The sequence below is a fragment of the Aquarana catesbeiana genome, linkage group LG01 (assembly GCF_042186555.1).
Source record: "Aquarana catesbeiana isolate 2022-GZ linkage group LG01, ASM4218655v1, whole genome shotgun sequence".
In the NCBI taxonomy this organism is placed as follows: domain Eukaryota; kingdom Metazoa; phylum Chordata; class Amphibia; order Anura; family Ranidae; genus Aquarana; species Aquarana catesbeiana.
The window spans coordinates 728,771,363-728,788,586 of NC_133324.1; the positions used below are offsets into that span (position 1 = coordinate 728,771,363).

Sequence of the window (17,224 nt, forward strand, 5' to 3'; positions counted from 1 at the left end):
CTCCAGGGGATAGAGAATTGAAAATCTCTTAGGAGGGAGAAAATGAAAGTGGAACGAACCATCTCCATAAGAGTTTCTATCAGCAATTTCTCAGATTGTGAGGCTGAAAAAGGTTCATCTACCGTTGTTTCCTCCACAGAGGAATCATCGGTTTGTTTTTCCTCCTGATTGACTGGGGGTAACACCTCATACTGAGCCCACTGTTGCCCTTGCAAAGGTTCTGAAGTGGGGGAGGGAGATCTAGCATGCTTCCTATCCATTTGATTGGAGGATGCGATTAAAGCCGCTAATCTTCCTTCCAGACCCTGCAGGGAGGAGGAAAGGACATCTTCAGTCATGTATACAGGGGCAGCGATGTGAGAAGCAGTTGCACCATTTGTTCCAATGGCTCACCCTGGCTTGCCATAACAGGTAATTCAGGCGAGGATGACAGCGTGGAAATGTGACTTGAGATCCTAACGCCTTAAATCATGGCTCCTTCCTGGAGCTCCTCAGAGCACATCTTCACTCGTGACCAACACCTTAGACACTGGCGAAAAAACTGATGTGCTCCTGGAAGGAGCAGAGTTTATATAAGGAGTGAACTTCCTGGATTGGGTATAACCAGTGTCCATCACCTGAAGGTGGCCTATAACCCATTAAGTAATTACTTAAGGCTCTGTGCCCCATGATGTAAGATAAAGAAAGCACTCTTTACAGGATAAGGCTGCGAGATCAGACACTTGCCTCTAAGGCAGTGGTTCTCAACTCCTGCCCTCAGCACCCACTAAAAGGCCAGGTTTGCAAGATAACTGAAATGCATCACAGGTGATATAATTTGCTGCTCAGTGATTACAGTATTGTAATCTGCATCTCCCGAAGGTAATACTTAAAATCTGGCCTGTTAGTGGGTCCTGAGGACAGGAGTTGAGAACCACTGCTCTAAGGGGACAAGTATTGCAACCTTGTAAGTAGGTGGAAAGGGGAATATAACCAATAGGTTAAAAATGTGGTTTTAAAACACAGAGGGAACCAAATTCAGATTCCAGAGTCACAGCTGAAAGCAGCATGGAAGACACCCTGCACAGAAGTCTTGATCGAAAATGAGAAGCCAGCAATCTCTGGAGCAGCATCGCAAGGACAGACACCTGATCCTTAATAATGCTAAGGGCCAAATGCTGGTCTAGGCCTATCTGCAAAAAAGGCCAGCATTCAACCCAAGGAGAAATATTGTGGGTAAAGCTGGGTTCACACTGCTGTGAGACATCACATGTGATTCGCACCGTACTGTTGTGCAAATCACATGCAATGCAAATTCAGCCATATATATTGTATGGCTGAACATGCATCGCATTCGGACCTAAGTTGTTGCAGCACCCTTTTTTTGGTCTGCACCAGAATCGTATCGCATGGGTGTTCACACCCATGCATGCGATCAGATTCCTGTCCATATTAACCGTTTGCACTGCGATATGCGAACCGATCTGGGGGTGTCATTAACTTTGCCTTATGCGAGCCGCTGGGAGTGTCCATACAGTGTGAACTGCCTGCGAGTCAGGTGCGATGCGGGAACCTGCAGTGGATAGGCAGGGTTGCCCGCATAACACCAATGTGAACCGAGCCTAAAAGTTCCTTGCTGTGCACCAAACACAGTATGCCCTCCATGGTTGGTGGTAGACCTTGCAGGAAACCAATCTAGAGATGTCTCTATCCCTCTCTGGACCTGAGCCTGACCAGCCATGCCATTAAATTGTGCGATAAACAAAACAGGATGTTAAAATTGGTCCTAAAAATTTAAGGTCTAGATGATCTAAAAGAGCCTACAGACAACAGAGCATCTGTCAGCAGTCTTATCAGGTTGGAGTCATGCCATCCACCTGGGTCAGTAAATCACCAGAATGCCCTCCTCCTGTAAAAAAGACAAAGAATTTAAAGCTAAACTCCAACTTCCTTTTCACTAGAACTGAATGGAATGATCAATCCCAGCATAGATCATACCTCTGTACCATGTTGCTCTGTTGTCTGCTTATCCCCTGATATTCTGGGTTTAGTTGTGGCTTTGTATCATGTGACACACTGCATATCCTGCTGATAGACTGTTTCTTCCACAGCCACTTCCTGCAGAAGCTAGAGTCTATAACACTCCCCTTTGTAGTCTTTCAGAGTCTGCAAATGATAGAACTTCCTTCACAGTTCTGATGGCGGGTGGGACTGAATGTATCCCAAACAACATCCAATCTCACCCTGGCACATCTACAGCAAGAGTCCAGGCCTCCCAAGTCCTGGCTCATAGAACACAAGCGTTATTCAAGGAGGAAACCTCCTTCATACACAGCCTGTTCTGAAAGCTATCTGTGCTGCTGGTAGGCAAGACTGAATGGATCACAATTACAATTCAATCCTGCCCAGTTAAATATGCTGACCAGGAAGAGTCCCACCCCCTCGAATGCAGCCCCCCACCCAGAGCACTGCTCTTTGTGAAGTGATTAATTTACATATGAAGGAAAAACCTTCATAATAACCTCCCATAGCCCCTCCTCTGTATCTTTCAAGTAAGCCATTATTCCCTGACATCCTGCAAGACAGGAATGACACAGGAGGAGGTATGACTCCATTTACATCTTTCATTACCCATATGAAGGCCCAGAAACACCTACAGTAACCCTAGGACCCACCCACATCAACTCCCAGAACTGGTACAATTGACTCCCGTAGCCCGCCCTGCAATTACAGAGGCTTAAAGGATCATGGGACATCGTGGTTAAGGGGACGTAAAATTATATATATATATATATATATATATATATATATATATATATATATATATATATATATATATATATATATATATATAGGGTCCACTGATCCCAAGGAGCGAAGAGAGCATTCACTCTTTCTACTAGAGCAGTGGTTCTCAACTCCTGTCCTCAGGACCCACTAACAGGCCAGATTTTAAGTATTACCTTGGGGAGAAGCAGACTAGAATACTGCAATCACTGAGCAGCAAATTATATCACCTGTGATGTATTTCAGTTATCTTGCAAACCTGGCCTGTTAGTGGGTCCGGAGGACAGGAGTTGAGAACCACTGTACTAGAGGATACTTGTACCTGGAGATAAAACCTGGTCAGGTTTGTAGTTGAACCTAGAGGACAGTTGGTCCACATCCAGGCCAGATGCACCTGTGACACTGGTCCTTAACCACTTCAGCCCCGGAGGGTTTCACCCACTTCCTGACCAGGCCATTTTTTGCGATACTGCCCTGCGTCGCTTTAACTGTCAATTGCGCGGTCGGGCAACGTTGTACCCAAATAAAAGTGATGTCCTTTTTTCCCCACAAATAGAACTTTCTTTTGGTGGCATTTGATCACCCCTGCAGTTTTTATTTTTTGCGCTATAAACAAATAAAAGACCAACAATTTTGAAAAAAACAATTTTTACAAGCAGCTTGGATTTCACATCACAATTTTTAAACATCAACTTTTTAAACAGTTTTCTTTTTTCTTTATATTGCTTATATTTATTTTCAAGTTTCTTGTAAATTTCTATGATTATATAAGCACTTCAGCAATATATTTTTGCACAATTGTTTGATTTGCACTATTTGATGCATTAGCACTTTATTTATATATATATATATATATATATATATATATATATATATATATATATATATATATATATATATATACATATACACATATATATACATATATATACATATACATACACACACACACATACATATACATACATACACACACACACACACATACATACATATACACACACGGGGTCCCCGGGTTACAAACAAGTTAGGGACTGTAGGTTTGTTCTTAAGTTGAATCTGTTTGAAATTTGGAACAGGTACATTTTTTAAGTGTAGCTCCAGCCAAAAAAATATTTTTAAGCTTTTTGGATAGCATAGGGAAGGATTAACACCCCTGTAACATTTGTTTTGCTGTGTGTGCCCCTGTTCAGAAGATTTCACCTCACTTTCTGTCCCAATGACAATTGGATATTGAAAATTTTGGGTTGTTGTGGAAACCCCTTCCTAGGGATAGATTTCCTCTCACTTCCTGTTGTCTCCCTCCGTTTGTAAGTAGGAGTCGTTTGTAAGTCGGATGTTTGTAACTAAGGGACCCCCTGTATATGTGTACTGTTACTGAGGATATTGAAGATTGGTGTGCGGACCTGCGCTACTCTTACCACATTATATTGTTTGATATTTGCAATAATCAGAGCAGCAGCTGTCTACTAGTAAGCTTTTTATGCACCCATTGTGGCGCTGTTATTTTGATACATTGGCTGATGAAGTCTGCCTGCCATCTGTCCACACCTGGAACACAAAACGAGTACAAAGCTGTATCCATAGGGATGAATGGCCCTTCCAATCAGGTCTGCCTGAAAAGCTGTGAAAGGGGCCTTATACTAAGATGGCCCACAATTTTTCTTCTTGTTTGCTAGTGTCCAATCCTCCTGTAGGGGACAGTATAGCCCAAGTTTTTGAATTGCCATGTCCCTCCTCCTTGGATGAAAATGAAATATTCTCGTACATATTATGCACTATGCTTGTACAAAAGAGAACCACTTACTTGAACATTAGAGAAAGGGCACTTATTTCCACTTGGCCAACCCATTCCTGAATGAGCAAAAAGAACAAGAGCCAATGTTAAAACTCTCTGCTGTGAACCTGTTGCCATTTTGCAATGAAAAGCCAAAATTTTCTTCTGTTTCTTACATGTACCGATACCAAAAACACACACAAAAGACTTAGGCTATGTTTCCACTAGTGCGTCCCCAAAGTCGCGCGATTTTGCCGCGATTTTTTACCGCGATTTTACCGCGACTTTTTACCGCGATTTGAAGCAATGCCTGTATCTATGGACCTCAAGTCGCATCAAAGTGGGACCAAAGTAGTGCAGGGACTACTTTGAAGTCGCTGCGACTTGAAGTCGCACAGATATGAACGGTACTCATTGGAAATCATGGGATACAATTTGTCATGCGACTTTTCAGTCCCAAGTCGCATGAAAAGTCGCACTAGTGGAAACAGAGCCTTAAAGGTTCAATTAAGATTACCTTTAACCCTTTTTCTGCAAAGTACATAAGGCTTACAGCAGAACAGAACCACCGGCAGTTGGCCAGCTCAGTAAGCCTTATATCACTGGAATTCCCTTCTGCTAGGATCATGGTTTCTTCAGCTAGCAAATTAATCTTTAAAACTTAAAAATATTTAAAACTTTTAGAGGAATTTTAGGAGGAAAAAATTAAGATATGCAAACCTAGAAAAATTACAGAGCCTTGAAAAGGTATTCATATCCCTTGAAATTTGCCACATTTAATCATGTTACAACCAAAAACTTAACTGTATTTTGTTGGAATTTTATGTGACAGACCAACACAAAGTGGCACATAATTGTGAAGTGTAAGGAAAATGATAAATGGTTTTCAATTTTTTTTTACAAATAAATATCTGAAAAGTGTGGCGTGCATTTGTATTCAGCCCCTTTTACTCGGAACCCCCCCCCCATCTAAAATCTAGTGGAACCAATTGCCTTCAGAAGTCACTTAATTAGTAAATAGAGCCCACCTGTGTGTAATTTAATCTCAATATAAATACAGCTGTTCTGTGAAGGCCCCAGAGGGTTTGTTAGAGAACCTTAGTGAACAAACAGCATCATGAAGGCCAAAGAACACACCCGACAGGTCAGGGATACAATTGTGGAGAAGTTAAATGCAGGGTTAGGTTATAAAAAAAAATCCCAAGCTTTGAACATCTCACGGAGCACTGTTCAATCCATCAACCAAAAATAGAAAGAGCATGGCACAACTGCAAACCTACTAAGACATGGCTGTCCAGCTAAACTGACAGGCCGGGCAAGGAGAGCATTAAATTAAAAGAAGCAGCCAAGAGGCCCATGGTAACTCTGGAGGAGCCTCAGAGATCCACAGATCAGATGGGAGAACTATTACATCTTTAAAAACTTACATTTAACCCACTTGTCTCTCACACCTGTAAAACCCTATGAGCCTACAACTATCGAAAAAAAAAAAAAAAAAGTCTTGATTGCCCAAGTACTCAAAATCCCTAATAAGCTTTGATGCAACCAACAGCCTACATAATACACATTACCTGAAGGGAGTCTAGCTGTGGAAAATTTAAGTGCCAAATTTACCCAGGTCTTTTCTAGAAGCTCCCAGAGTGTACAGAGAGCAGAGTGTCCCCCCCCCCCCCCCGCCCCAAGGGACTCACCCCTCCATGTTGAGGGCATGTGGCTTGGTGGGGTCCAGGAGGGGGCGCTAGCTCGTTCCACCCCCCCTTCTTTCCTGACCTGCCGGGCTGCATGTTCAGATGAGGGTCTGGTATGGTCTACGCTGTTTTTGTTTTTAATTTTGGCATTAGGTTTCCCCTCAAGATCCATACCAGATTTAAAGGGCCTGGTATGGTTGGATCAAAGTCGAATCCCATTTATTATAGTCGCACGAAAGGTCGGACATGAAGTCCCAGGGCAAAGTCAGATCATAAGTTGTACGACTTTTGACGGGTCAGTGTGAACATAGCCTTAAAGCTAAACGATGAAATAATCAAATATAGTATTAAAAACCAAAAGCCATGTGCATTTATGCTTGAATCTTGGTGTCCTTTTTATTTCCTCCAGATCCTTGCAGTATTCCAGTATGAAACATCGCCGTGCAGGAGCTTGCTGTAATAAAGACCAGTCAATGCTGCTCTGACCTTGTGCAGGGTAACTGGTCTCGTCTCCACACCCTCCCTCCCACAAAATGGGTTTGTATTCATAGCAAATCAAGAAATTTAATTACTCTAAAATGTGAGTTTTTGTGCCCGGAGCTCAGCTTTAAAGCAGAACTACACTGTATCCAAGTACCACAAACCAAAAAAACGATTTAACCACTTCTGGACCGCCCACTGCACATAAACTTCGGCAGGGTAGCCCAGCTACACGAAACACCGTACCTGTACGTCGTTTCATGTATCAGATACTGTGAGTGCAAAGCACAAAAAATAAAAACTGCAGAGGTTGTCAAATACCACTAAAAGAAAGCTCTTTTTGTGTGTGTGTGTGTGATATCAGTTTTGTCCGGGTACAATGCTGCACGACCTCGCAAGTGTAAGTTAAAGCGACGCAGTGCCGTATCGCAAAAAATGGCCTGGTCAATAAGGGGATAAATTCTTCCGGGGCTGAAGTGGTTCATTCATTTTTAATATCCAAAGTAAACTCTCCCCCATCCATCCATGTCTCAAAGCTTTATTTTGCTGATTAATCACTTTGAAAACCCCCCCCTAGCATTTCTGGCTGTGGCCATCTTAAATAATGGCAATTGATGCCTGTTGAATTTACTTCCTGAAAGCCATCTACCCTTCACTCAGGCAGGAAGGTGTGTTTAGCTGAGAAAACCACTCCTCACCCCTGAAGACTCCAGGGATGTACGAGATCAGTCGCCTAGACATTAAAACAAGGAAGTAACTGAAGAAATGTTTAAATGAAGACAAAATTTCATATATATATACACAGATCGGACACTTAACACTTTTTTGGGGACCATTGACATTTACACAGCGATTAGAGCTAAAAATAGCCACCGATTACTGTATAAATGTCACCGGCAGGGAAGGGGTTAACACTAGGGGGTGATCAAGGGGTTAAATGTGTTACCTAGGGAATGTTTCTAACTCTGGGGGAACAGGACTGGCTGGAGGAGACCGATTGCTGTTCCTAATCAGTAGGAACAACAGATTTGTCTTTCCTCACCTGACAGAATGGAGAACTGTCCATTTACATGGACAGATGATCCCTGTTCTGTCTCTGTCAGAAGCGATCGCGTGTGGCTTGCTGGCATCGAGCCCACCGGCCACGTGCATTGGCTTCGGCAGAGCTCTTAAAGCCGCCAACGTACCATGATGGCAATTCACCCAGGGACGCCAACCTGCCGCAGTACAACTGCGGCGGCTGGTCCTTAAGCGGTTAAAGAATTTTTTTTTTTTAAACAGAAAAGAGTTTTTATTAACAAATCAGCATTACAATATATTCAACAGTCGACATTCAAGTATTTTGTAGTTACAACGTCAGTCTGAGATATCCATTTTCAGAATTTAATATTTTACAAGTCCATGATGTCATTTCCCTTACATTTCTTAACCGGTGGATTCCAAGCTTATTGCCATCTAGTGCCCGCCCTCAAGTTCAGTAGATTATTTAATCACTTCCCCTCTGGGAGACCGTCAAGTACATAACAAATAAAATTAAATCTTTACTTGGTAAGATTGGATGGCGCTCAGTGCAGAGGGGGGCGAGTAACCCCCAACCGAGCAGGGGGGAATCCATCACTTGGTCCCCTACCTCCCCGGTCCCTCAACCACTCAAACCGACCAGACATTGTTGAATTTGGCAGGGCATTGTCTACTCTAGTATGTGCGTTTGTATAGGGATAACACTGAATCCACTGCCTTTTTCCAGGAGTTAAGGGTAGGGGGTTCGGCTAACTTCCAGTGCAACATTATCTCCCTCCTAGCATAGAACAGCGAGGATGTAATGCAGAGCTTAGTGTATCTGTCCCCCTCCACCAAGTAGCTCAGCAGGAGTACCATGGGGTCTAGTGGCACCCTAGTCCCCCCCATGTCACTAAGCATCTCCGCTACCCCCTCCCAGTATGTTCTGAGCCTAGAGCAGGCTCATACCATATGCCAGAATGTCCCTTCCTCAGTCCTGCATCTGGGACAGTACGAGTCAAGATGTGGGTATTTTCTGGCCATTGTATGCATGTTGAAATAGGCCCTATGTAGAAATTTGAGCTGCATGAACCTGTCTTTGGCTGCCATCATAAATGGGATGTAGGTGGAAATGCCATCTTCCCACTCATCCTCCCCCAGAGCTGGGATGTCCTCCTTCCATTTGTCCATTGTGCAGGTAGGCTACCGTCAGGTATAGGTACAGAGTGGAAAGGGGCTTCCCCATCACGCTCGAAGTCAGCAATCGCTCAATTGAGTCTGGTTCCACAATTAACTTGTCTGGGAATTGAGCCCTTGTTGCGTGTCTCAGTTGCCAGTATTTAAACTCAAAGGATTTGGGCAGGGAATACTGTCGTTTCATTTCACGGAAAGGCATGATCTTGCCATTTGCTATTATGTGTTTGAGGGTGGTGATCCCCCGCTTGGCCCATTGTGAGGGGTATGGTATTTCGGAAAAGGTGGGGGAGGGCAGGGTTACCCCATAATGGGGTGTGTGGAGAAATGCAGTTTGGTTTAGCATAGATCCCCCTGGCCTCCCTCCATGCTCTAATGGTTGTCAGGACCGCCAGGGGATGGGGGCTTTGGGTCCCCTATATACTAGATCGGTCAGGACCACGTAAGATCCCAGGATGGCCGCCTCAAGTCTCACCAGATTGTGTCTGGGCTGGGAGAACCACTAGCGCACCGTGACCAAGACGGCTGCCCAGTAACATAACAAAAAGTTAGGGAGAGCCAGACCTCCTCTCGACAAGGGAAGAAATAATATTTGCTTTGCCACCCTAGGTGGCCTCCTGGCCCAGATGAATGAGGTCAGCACTCCCTCCAGGCATCTAAAAAATTATCTTGGTATGTGGGAAGGGGTTTTACGGAAGAAATATAGAAATTTGGGAAGGAACACCATTTTGAGCAAGTTGACTCTGCCCACTGGGGTGAGCAGTAGGGTGCGCCAGGCTGTGCATTTGACTGCAAGCAGGGAGAGGAGTGGTTGCACATTCTTTTCTATAAATTTGTGTGTGGTGTTGCTAATTTTAATGCCTAGATAGGTGAACCCCATTGGAGTGGGGTTCCAGTATCCGTCCTGGGAAGCAAGGGGTGCAACGGAAATAAGACCGACTTGTCCTAGTTTATGCGGATGCCAGAGAATCAGCCAAAGTCTTCAAAAAGGTCTAGTGCCTTCAGCAGCGACTGTGAGGCATCCGCAAGATAAAGTAGAGTGTCGTCAGTGTATAGGGACACCTTTTCTTATATTGCACTAACTGTTATGCCCTTCACCCCTGTTTCAGCCCTCAGCAGTGGCAAGGGGCTCTACCATCAGGGCAAATAGCCACGGCGATAGAGGGCAGCCCTGACGAGTGCCTCTGCCCAGTGGAAAGATTTCAGAGAGTGTGTCATTAGTGCGGACCCTCGCTCTTGGGCCGGCATAAAGCATCCTCAACCATGTCATGAACTTCGGTCCAAATCCGAACTTCAAGAGGACCCCCCACAGGAACTCCCACTCCACCGAGTCGAAGGCTTTTTCGGCATCAAGTGAAGCCATCACTCCCGCCGACTCCGGCCGTGCCCTATCCATATGTGTGAAAAGCCTTCTGATGTTGATGTCTGTTCCCCTCCCCGGCATGAACCCGGTCTGGTACAGATGTACTAAAGCGGTTATGACTGTGTTAAGTTTCATGGCTAACACTTTAGCCAGGAGTTTTGCATCAACATTTATCAATGACATAGGACGGTAGGAGGAACACAGGGACGGGTCTTTGCCTGGCTTGGGGATCACAACTACCACTGCCTCACCCAGGGAGTCTGGAAGCGCCTTCAACCTCTGCGCTTCGGTTAACATAGCATGCAGTTTGCCCATCAACTCCTCTGCATATTGCTTGTAAAACTCAACTGGTATGCCGTCTGGGCCCGGGGACTTACCCAATTGGAGAGTCTTAAGAGCTTTTAAGATTTCATCTGTGGTTATGGGGGTGTCAAGCGTGTCACGATATTTTGCGACCAGGTCTGGGATGTCAATGGGGTCTAGATAGGAAATCAATTCGTCATTGGTGCATGTGACCTTAGAGCTGTAAAGGTTTCTGCAGAAGGAGACAAAACATTTATCTTGTCAGGGGCATACAGTAGGTCCCCACCGGGTCCTTGTGTACAAGGTACGCACATCCCCCCAGATTGTTCCCTGGACAGCCAGGCCAACAGTTTCCTGGACCTTTCCCCTTGTTCGAATATGCGTTGCATTTGAGCAAGTAGGCGTTTGAGTGAGAGAGCTGCGAATACGAACAACCTCTCCAGTCAGAGACTGAAATACGTCATAGTCTCTAGGGTCCCTGGATCTAACAAATTGTGCTTCTTGTAGGTCAGCCTTCCTTTTTGCACTAGTCAAGTCAGCACTTCTTTCCCTATGAGCCCTTGCTATAATAGTCTGGTACCTCCCCCTAACCCCGGCCGAGCCAGGGTTAACTCCCCAGTATTCCTGCAGCACCCCCTTTAAGTGACCATCCACCGCCTCGTCCGACACCCAGAACCTAGACAGTCTTCACAAACTGTTTCCTGGGGTGGAGGAGAGTTCCAGCGTCAGAAGGAGCGGCGCATGGTCAGATATGCCCCTGGGAAGTATCTTAATGTCCGTTGCCTTGGACAAAGCCAGGTCGCCCAGATACACTAGATCGATCCTGAAGAAAAGAAAAAAAGGGGAAAAAAAAAAACAACCATCGGTAGGAGTGTGTGGCAGTCAGGTTCCCTGAAGCCCCTGAATGAGAGGGAATAATGCTTGCCGTGTAGGCCTTGAGTCTCCTGGTTCACTTAGTCAGGGGTACCATCTTATTATCCCGTCTTAGGGGTGTTCCTGGGCCTCTTGTGCAGGAAGCCTTTGTGTAAACGAGCACAACAGGTGCAAGTGGTTTTTAAGCTGAACTGCACAGTTTTGCAATATCATTCATATTACCTGTGGATTTTCTAGACGTTTCAAATATTCGTCAAACGAGCCTTCAATAAACTGTAGTAAAAATAAAGTAAATAAATACCAAAAGGAAAATACAATGTAATAAGAAAACAAAGTATTCATTGAAACCAGAACTTGTAAGGGTACATGCACACAGGACATTTAAAAAACACGAGCGCTGCTGCCAGGAAAAAGCTGCATTAAAAACGCACTGTTAGCCGCATTTTTGATAAGCATTTATAGGCGTTTTTTCAGTAAATACACACCCTATAATGTAAAAAGCCAAACGTGGCTTGTTACAGCGTTTAGCAGCGTTTTTGGGCGTCTTTTGTTTTTACAGCTCAACAGCCTCTGCTGTCTTTCTTTCCACTGCCCCAAATGCTTATGTCTCCAAACGTCTCTAAAAGTTTGTGTGTGTATGGACACATAGGCTAACATGGAGGGGCTTTAGAGGCAGTTAAAAATAACGTCAGAAGCCCCTAACTGCAGCTGTAAAAATGTCCTAAAAGCCCTAAAAGTATTTAACATACATTTTAAAATTTTTTCAAATTACAACAGATATTAGAATACAAGTATATAGAAAACAGTGTATTAGAAAAAGGAGAGAAATTATTTTTTATTTTTTTCACTCTATTTTACGGTTCTCTCATCTTTAACCCTTTCGTGACCAGTGCTCAGTCATGGCTTGATGCCCAGCCCATATTTAGCATGCATTGGTTAACTTGACTTTAAATCTACAACTAATTTGTCTACCCAAAAAATGTTAAATTTTTTTAAGGATCTGTGCTTTTATTTAGAACATTTTTAAACACATTTCTCTGCTTGTGGTTTTTTTTTTTTTATAAGCTTTGAAGTGTACAAAAAAAAAAAATGCTTAAAATGTATCTAAAACCAAAAATTAAAATGTAAAATGCAGTTTTCCGATCCTTATATGTGGTGGCTCAATTCATTTTCTCCCCTTATTTTTACCTGTGGATTCTGCCACTAACTTTTTTTTTTTTTTTTTTTTTACTTCCTTTAACAGACCAAGCTGTCCAGCAAAAGTGTCAGTTGGAGGGTTGAGACAAACTATTTAACACTGATAGGGGTGCTTACAATGGGCAGCTTGCTATGGGGGCACCCGAGCCGAGTCACAGCTCCCTGTGTCCAATCAGACACAGAGCAGCAACCCAGCCCTGTCCCCTCTCTCTCCCAATTGGCTGACTGACTTTGATTGACAGCAGCATGAGCCAATGACGTTGTTGCTGTGTCTCAGCCAATCAGAAGGGAGAGTCTCGGACATCGCTAGAGGCTAGAGAGGGGCTCAGGTAAGTATTAGGGGGGCTGCTGCACAGAGAAGGCTTTTTATCTTTAAGGCATAGAATGCCTTAAGATAAAAAAAACCTTCTGCCTTTACAACCTCTTCAAGCGGTCCTATGCTCCTGCTGGCAAAATGCCTCCTTTGCTGCAATGCATACTGACACTAGGAACTAGGCTTGTTTGTAAACATATCCATGCAATCACTATGGTTCAGCAATGCAACAAAGTAACTAGCGCTGGAAACTTGGCCTGTAAACTTTTTTTTTTCCATCTTAAATCATACAAGTTACTTCAATACAACTAGATAAATATTTCCATAGCAACATTTCTGCCAAAGAATATTGGTCATAGATTAAAAAAAGAGTTGCTGGCAGCATCAAAATTTAAGAAAATCAACATTTTACTTACAGCTTCGAAGAGGGTCCTGTTCTCACGCAGGTAATTTATACAGGATTTCCTGATTTCCAAATGCCGTGCCTGAGAGTGCAAAACCTATAAATAAGAACATACAAAAAAAGTTAACAGTATACACTGTATATGTTACATTTCAGCAAGGTGAGAAGTGGGAATTCCTTGGCGCAGAGGTGGGGTATGTAAACTATTTAACCACTTCAGCTCTAGAAGATTTTACCCCCCCCCCCCCAAATGACCAGACCATTTTTTTTTGCCATTTACAATGCTGTACACAAAATTAATTTTTTTTTCCACACAAGACTAACTATTTAGAAAAAAAAAAAAAAATTATATATATATATATATATATATATATATATATATATATATATATATATATATATTATAAACCATATGTGTGTATATCTATCTATCTATATCTTTCCTAGTTTGTGGATGCTATAACTTTTTTCGCAAACCAATCAATATTAATTTATTGGGATTTTTTTACACTTTTGCCAAAATTTATGACATTTGTGTTTTTCTGTTTTTGTTTTGATAATAGCAGAAAGTTTTATATATATATATATATATATATATATATATATATATATATATATATATAAAAAACTTTCTGCTATTATCAAAACAAAAACGTCATAAATTTTGGCAAAAATGTAAAAAAATCCCAATAAATTAATATTGAAGGGTTTGCGAAAAAAGTTATAGCATCCACAAACTAGGAGAGATATAGATAGATATACACACACATATGGTTTATAATATATATATATATATATATATATAAATATACACACACACTGTATTTTTTTTTTTTTTTAAGTGATAATACTATACACTGTAGAGCTCCACGATTCTGGGAGAAAGGAGAAATGATAATCACAATTTTTTTGCTTAGAATAAAGATAACAATTCTCTCAATTCTTGCAGCGTAACATCTTTCACATTACACAAAAAAAGTGGGCTAACTTTACTGTTTAATAACAAGAAAAAATCTGTAACGACTAATAAATAAAAGCAGCCAGCATAGTTGGTTGATAGGGATGAGCTTCGAGTTCGATTAGAACTCATGTTCGACTCGAACATCATCTGTTCGCAAGTTCGCCAGACAGCGAACAATTTGGGGTGTTCGCGGCAAATTCGAATGCCGCGGAACACCCTTCAAAAGTCTATGGGCAAAATCAAAAGTGCTAATTTTAAAGGCTTATATTCATGGTATTGTCATAAAAAGCGTTCGGGGACCTGGGTCCTGCCCCAGGGGACATGGAACAATGCAAAAAAAAAAAAGTTTTAAAAAAACGGCCGTTTTTTCAGGAGCAGTGATTTTAATAATGCTTAAAGTGAAACAATAAAAGTGTAATATCCCTTTAAATTTCGTACCTGGGGGGGTGTCTATAGTATGCCTGTAAACGGGCGCATGTTTCCTGTGTTTAGAGCAGTCTGACAGCAAAATGACATTTTAAAGGGAAAAAAAGTCATTTAAACTACTCGCGGCTATTAATGAATTGCCGGTCCAACAATACACATAAAAGTTCATTGATAAAAACGGCATGGGAATTCCCCATAGAGGAACCCCGAACCTAAATTTAAAAAAAAAAAAAAAAAGACATGGGGGGTTCCCCTAAATTCCATACCAGGCCCTTCAGGTCTGGTATGGATATTAAGGGGAACCCCGGACAAAAAAAAAAAAAAAATGGCGTGGGATCCCCCCAAAAATCCATACCAGACCCTTATCCGAGCATGCAACCTGGCAGGCTGCAGGAAAAGAGGGGGGGACGAGAGAGCGCCCCCCCCCCCTCCTGAACCGTACCAAACCACATGCCCTCAACATTGGGAGGGTGCTTTGGGGTAGCCCCCCAAAACACCTTGTCCCCATGTTGATGAGGACAAGGGCCTCATCCCCACAACCCTGGCCGGTGGTTGTGGGGGTCTGCGGGCGGGGGCCTTATCGGAATCTGGAAGCCCCCTTTAACACCCCCTTTAACAAGGGGACCCCCAGATCCCAGCCCTCCCCCCTGTGTGAAATAGGGCTGCTGAAATTAATCGCAGCATCGATGCATCGCGATTCGGGTGTCCCCGATGCGGCATCGATGCATGCGACCCGAAAAATCGATGTCTGGCCCCGCCCCCTCTAAAGCTGTTACTAGTGTGTGTATTTTCCGCTCATGTGACTCTCGGCCGCGCCTCCCTCCTCTGAGTCCCCTGATTTCAGCCCCGCCCACTGACTGGAGCTATCAGGTCAGAAGAGAGGCGGGCGGGGCTGACATCAGGAGAGACGTGAGAGGAGGGAGGCGCGGCCGAGAGTCACATGAGCGGAAAATACACACACTAGTAAAAGCTTTACGTACGGAGCGCTCTCCCGGAAGAATTCCCTGCTCAGGAAAGATGTGACAACCGGCGGAACACCGGCGGCTGGAGTGGAGATCGGGGGGAGATGGTGAGCAGGCAGATCGCCCTGCTCATTACAGGTTGCCACCAGCACCGGCGGAGCAGCATGTAAGTACAGAGGGGGAGGGGGGGCGCTGTGACACAAGTCCATATCATACAATTGTCTTCTATGTGCATTCATCACACCACAACTCTGCATTATTGTCCCCAGTCTGTGACCATCTCCTGTGCCATGTCCCCAGTCTGTGACCATCTCCTGTGCCATGTCCCCAGTCTGTGACCATCTCCTGTGCCATGTCCCCAGTCTGTGACCATCTCCTGTGCCATGTCCCCAGTCTGTGACCATCTCCTGTGCCATGTCCCCAGTCTGTGACCATCTCCTGTGCCATGTCCCCAGTCTGTGACCATCTCCTGTGCCATGTCCCCAGTCTGTGACCATCTCCTGTGCCATGTCCCCAGTCTGTGACCAACTCCTGTGCCATGTCCCCAGTCTGTGACCAACTCCTGTGCCATGTCCCCAGTCTGTGACCAACTCCTGTGCCATGTCCCCAGTCTGTGACCAACTCCTGTGCCATGTCCCCAGTCTGTGACCATCTCCTGTGCCATGTCCCCAGTCTGTGACCATCTCCTGTGCCATGTCCCCAGTCTGTGACCATCTCCTGTGCCATGTCCCCAGTCTGTGACCATCTCCTGTGCCATGTCCCCAGTCTGTGACCATCTCCTGTAGCATGTCCGCAGTCTCTGACCATCTCCTGTAGCATGTCCGCAGTCTCTGACCATCTCCTGTAGCATGTCCGCAGTCTCTGATCATCTCCTGTAGCATGTCCGCAGTCTCTGATCATCTCCTGTAGCATGTCCGCAGTCTCTGATCATCTCCTGTAGCATGTCCGCAGTCTCTGATCATCTCCTGTAGCATGTCCGCAGTCTCTGATCATCTCCTGTAGCATGTCCGCAGTCTCTGATCATCTCCTGTAGCATGTCCGCAGTCTCTGATCATCTCCTGTAGCATGTCCGCAGTCTCTGATCATCTCCTGTAGCATGTCCGCAGTCTCTGATCATCTCCTGTAGCATGTCCGCAGTCTCTGACCATCTCCTGTAGCATGTCCGCAGTCTCTGATCATCTCCTGTAGCATGTCCGCAGTCTCTGATCATCTCCTGTAGCATGTCCGCAGTCTCTGATCATCTCCTGTAGCATGTCCGCAGTCTCTGATCATCTCCTGTAGCATGTCCGCAGTCTCTGATCATCTCCTGTAGCATGTCCGCAGTCTCTGATCATTTCCTGTAGTCATTTGGGGGCAGTCTGGAGCTCCTCTTTAAGTTGTCTGCACTGTTTACACTTTGCTACATGCAAGGAGTGTTGTCTTTTTTTTAAGAACAGATAAAATTTAAAAAAATGGAGTTCTTCTGACTACTTAAATTTTTTGGATGAAAACCGCGCGCAGTAATCGTGATGCATCGTTA

The 17,224-nt window shown here is 44.1% G+C and overlaps 1 protein-coding gene across 1 annotated transcript in view; it reads right to left on the minus strand.

Moving 5' to 3' along the window:
* The window catches only part of OTUD4 (OTU deubiquitinase 4), a gene marked incomplete in the record, with an annotated part of 176,835 nt that overhangs the window by 100,290 nt on the left and 59,321 nt on the right, over positions 1-17,224 (minus strand). The window contains 3 exon segments of the mRNA XM_073604542.1: positions 4,574-4,620; positions 11,666-11,716; positions 13,370-13,453. Of these exon segments, the coding sequence (XP_073460643.1) occupies positions 4,574-4,620; positions 11,666-11,716; positions 13,370-13,453 (182 nt within the window).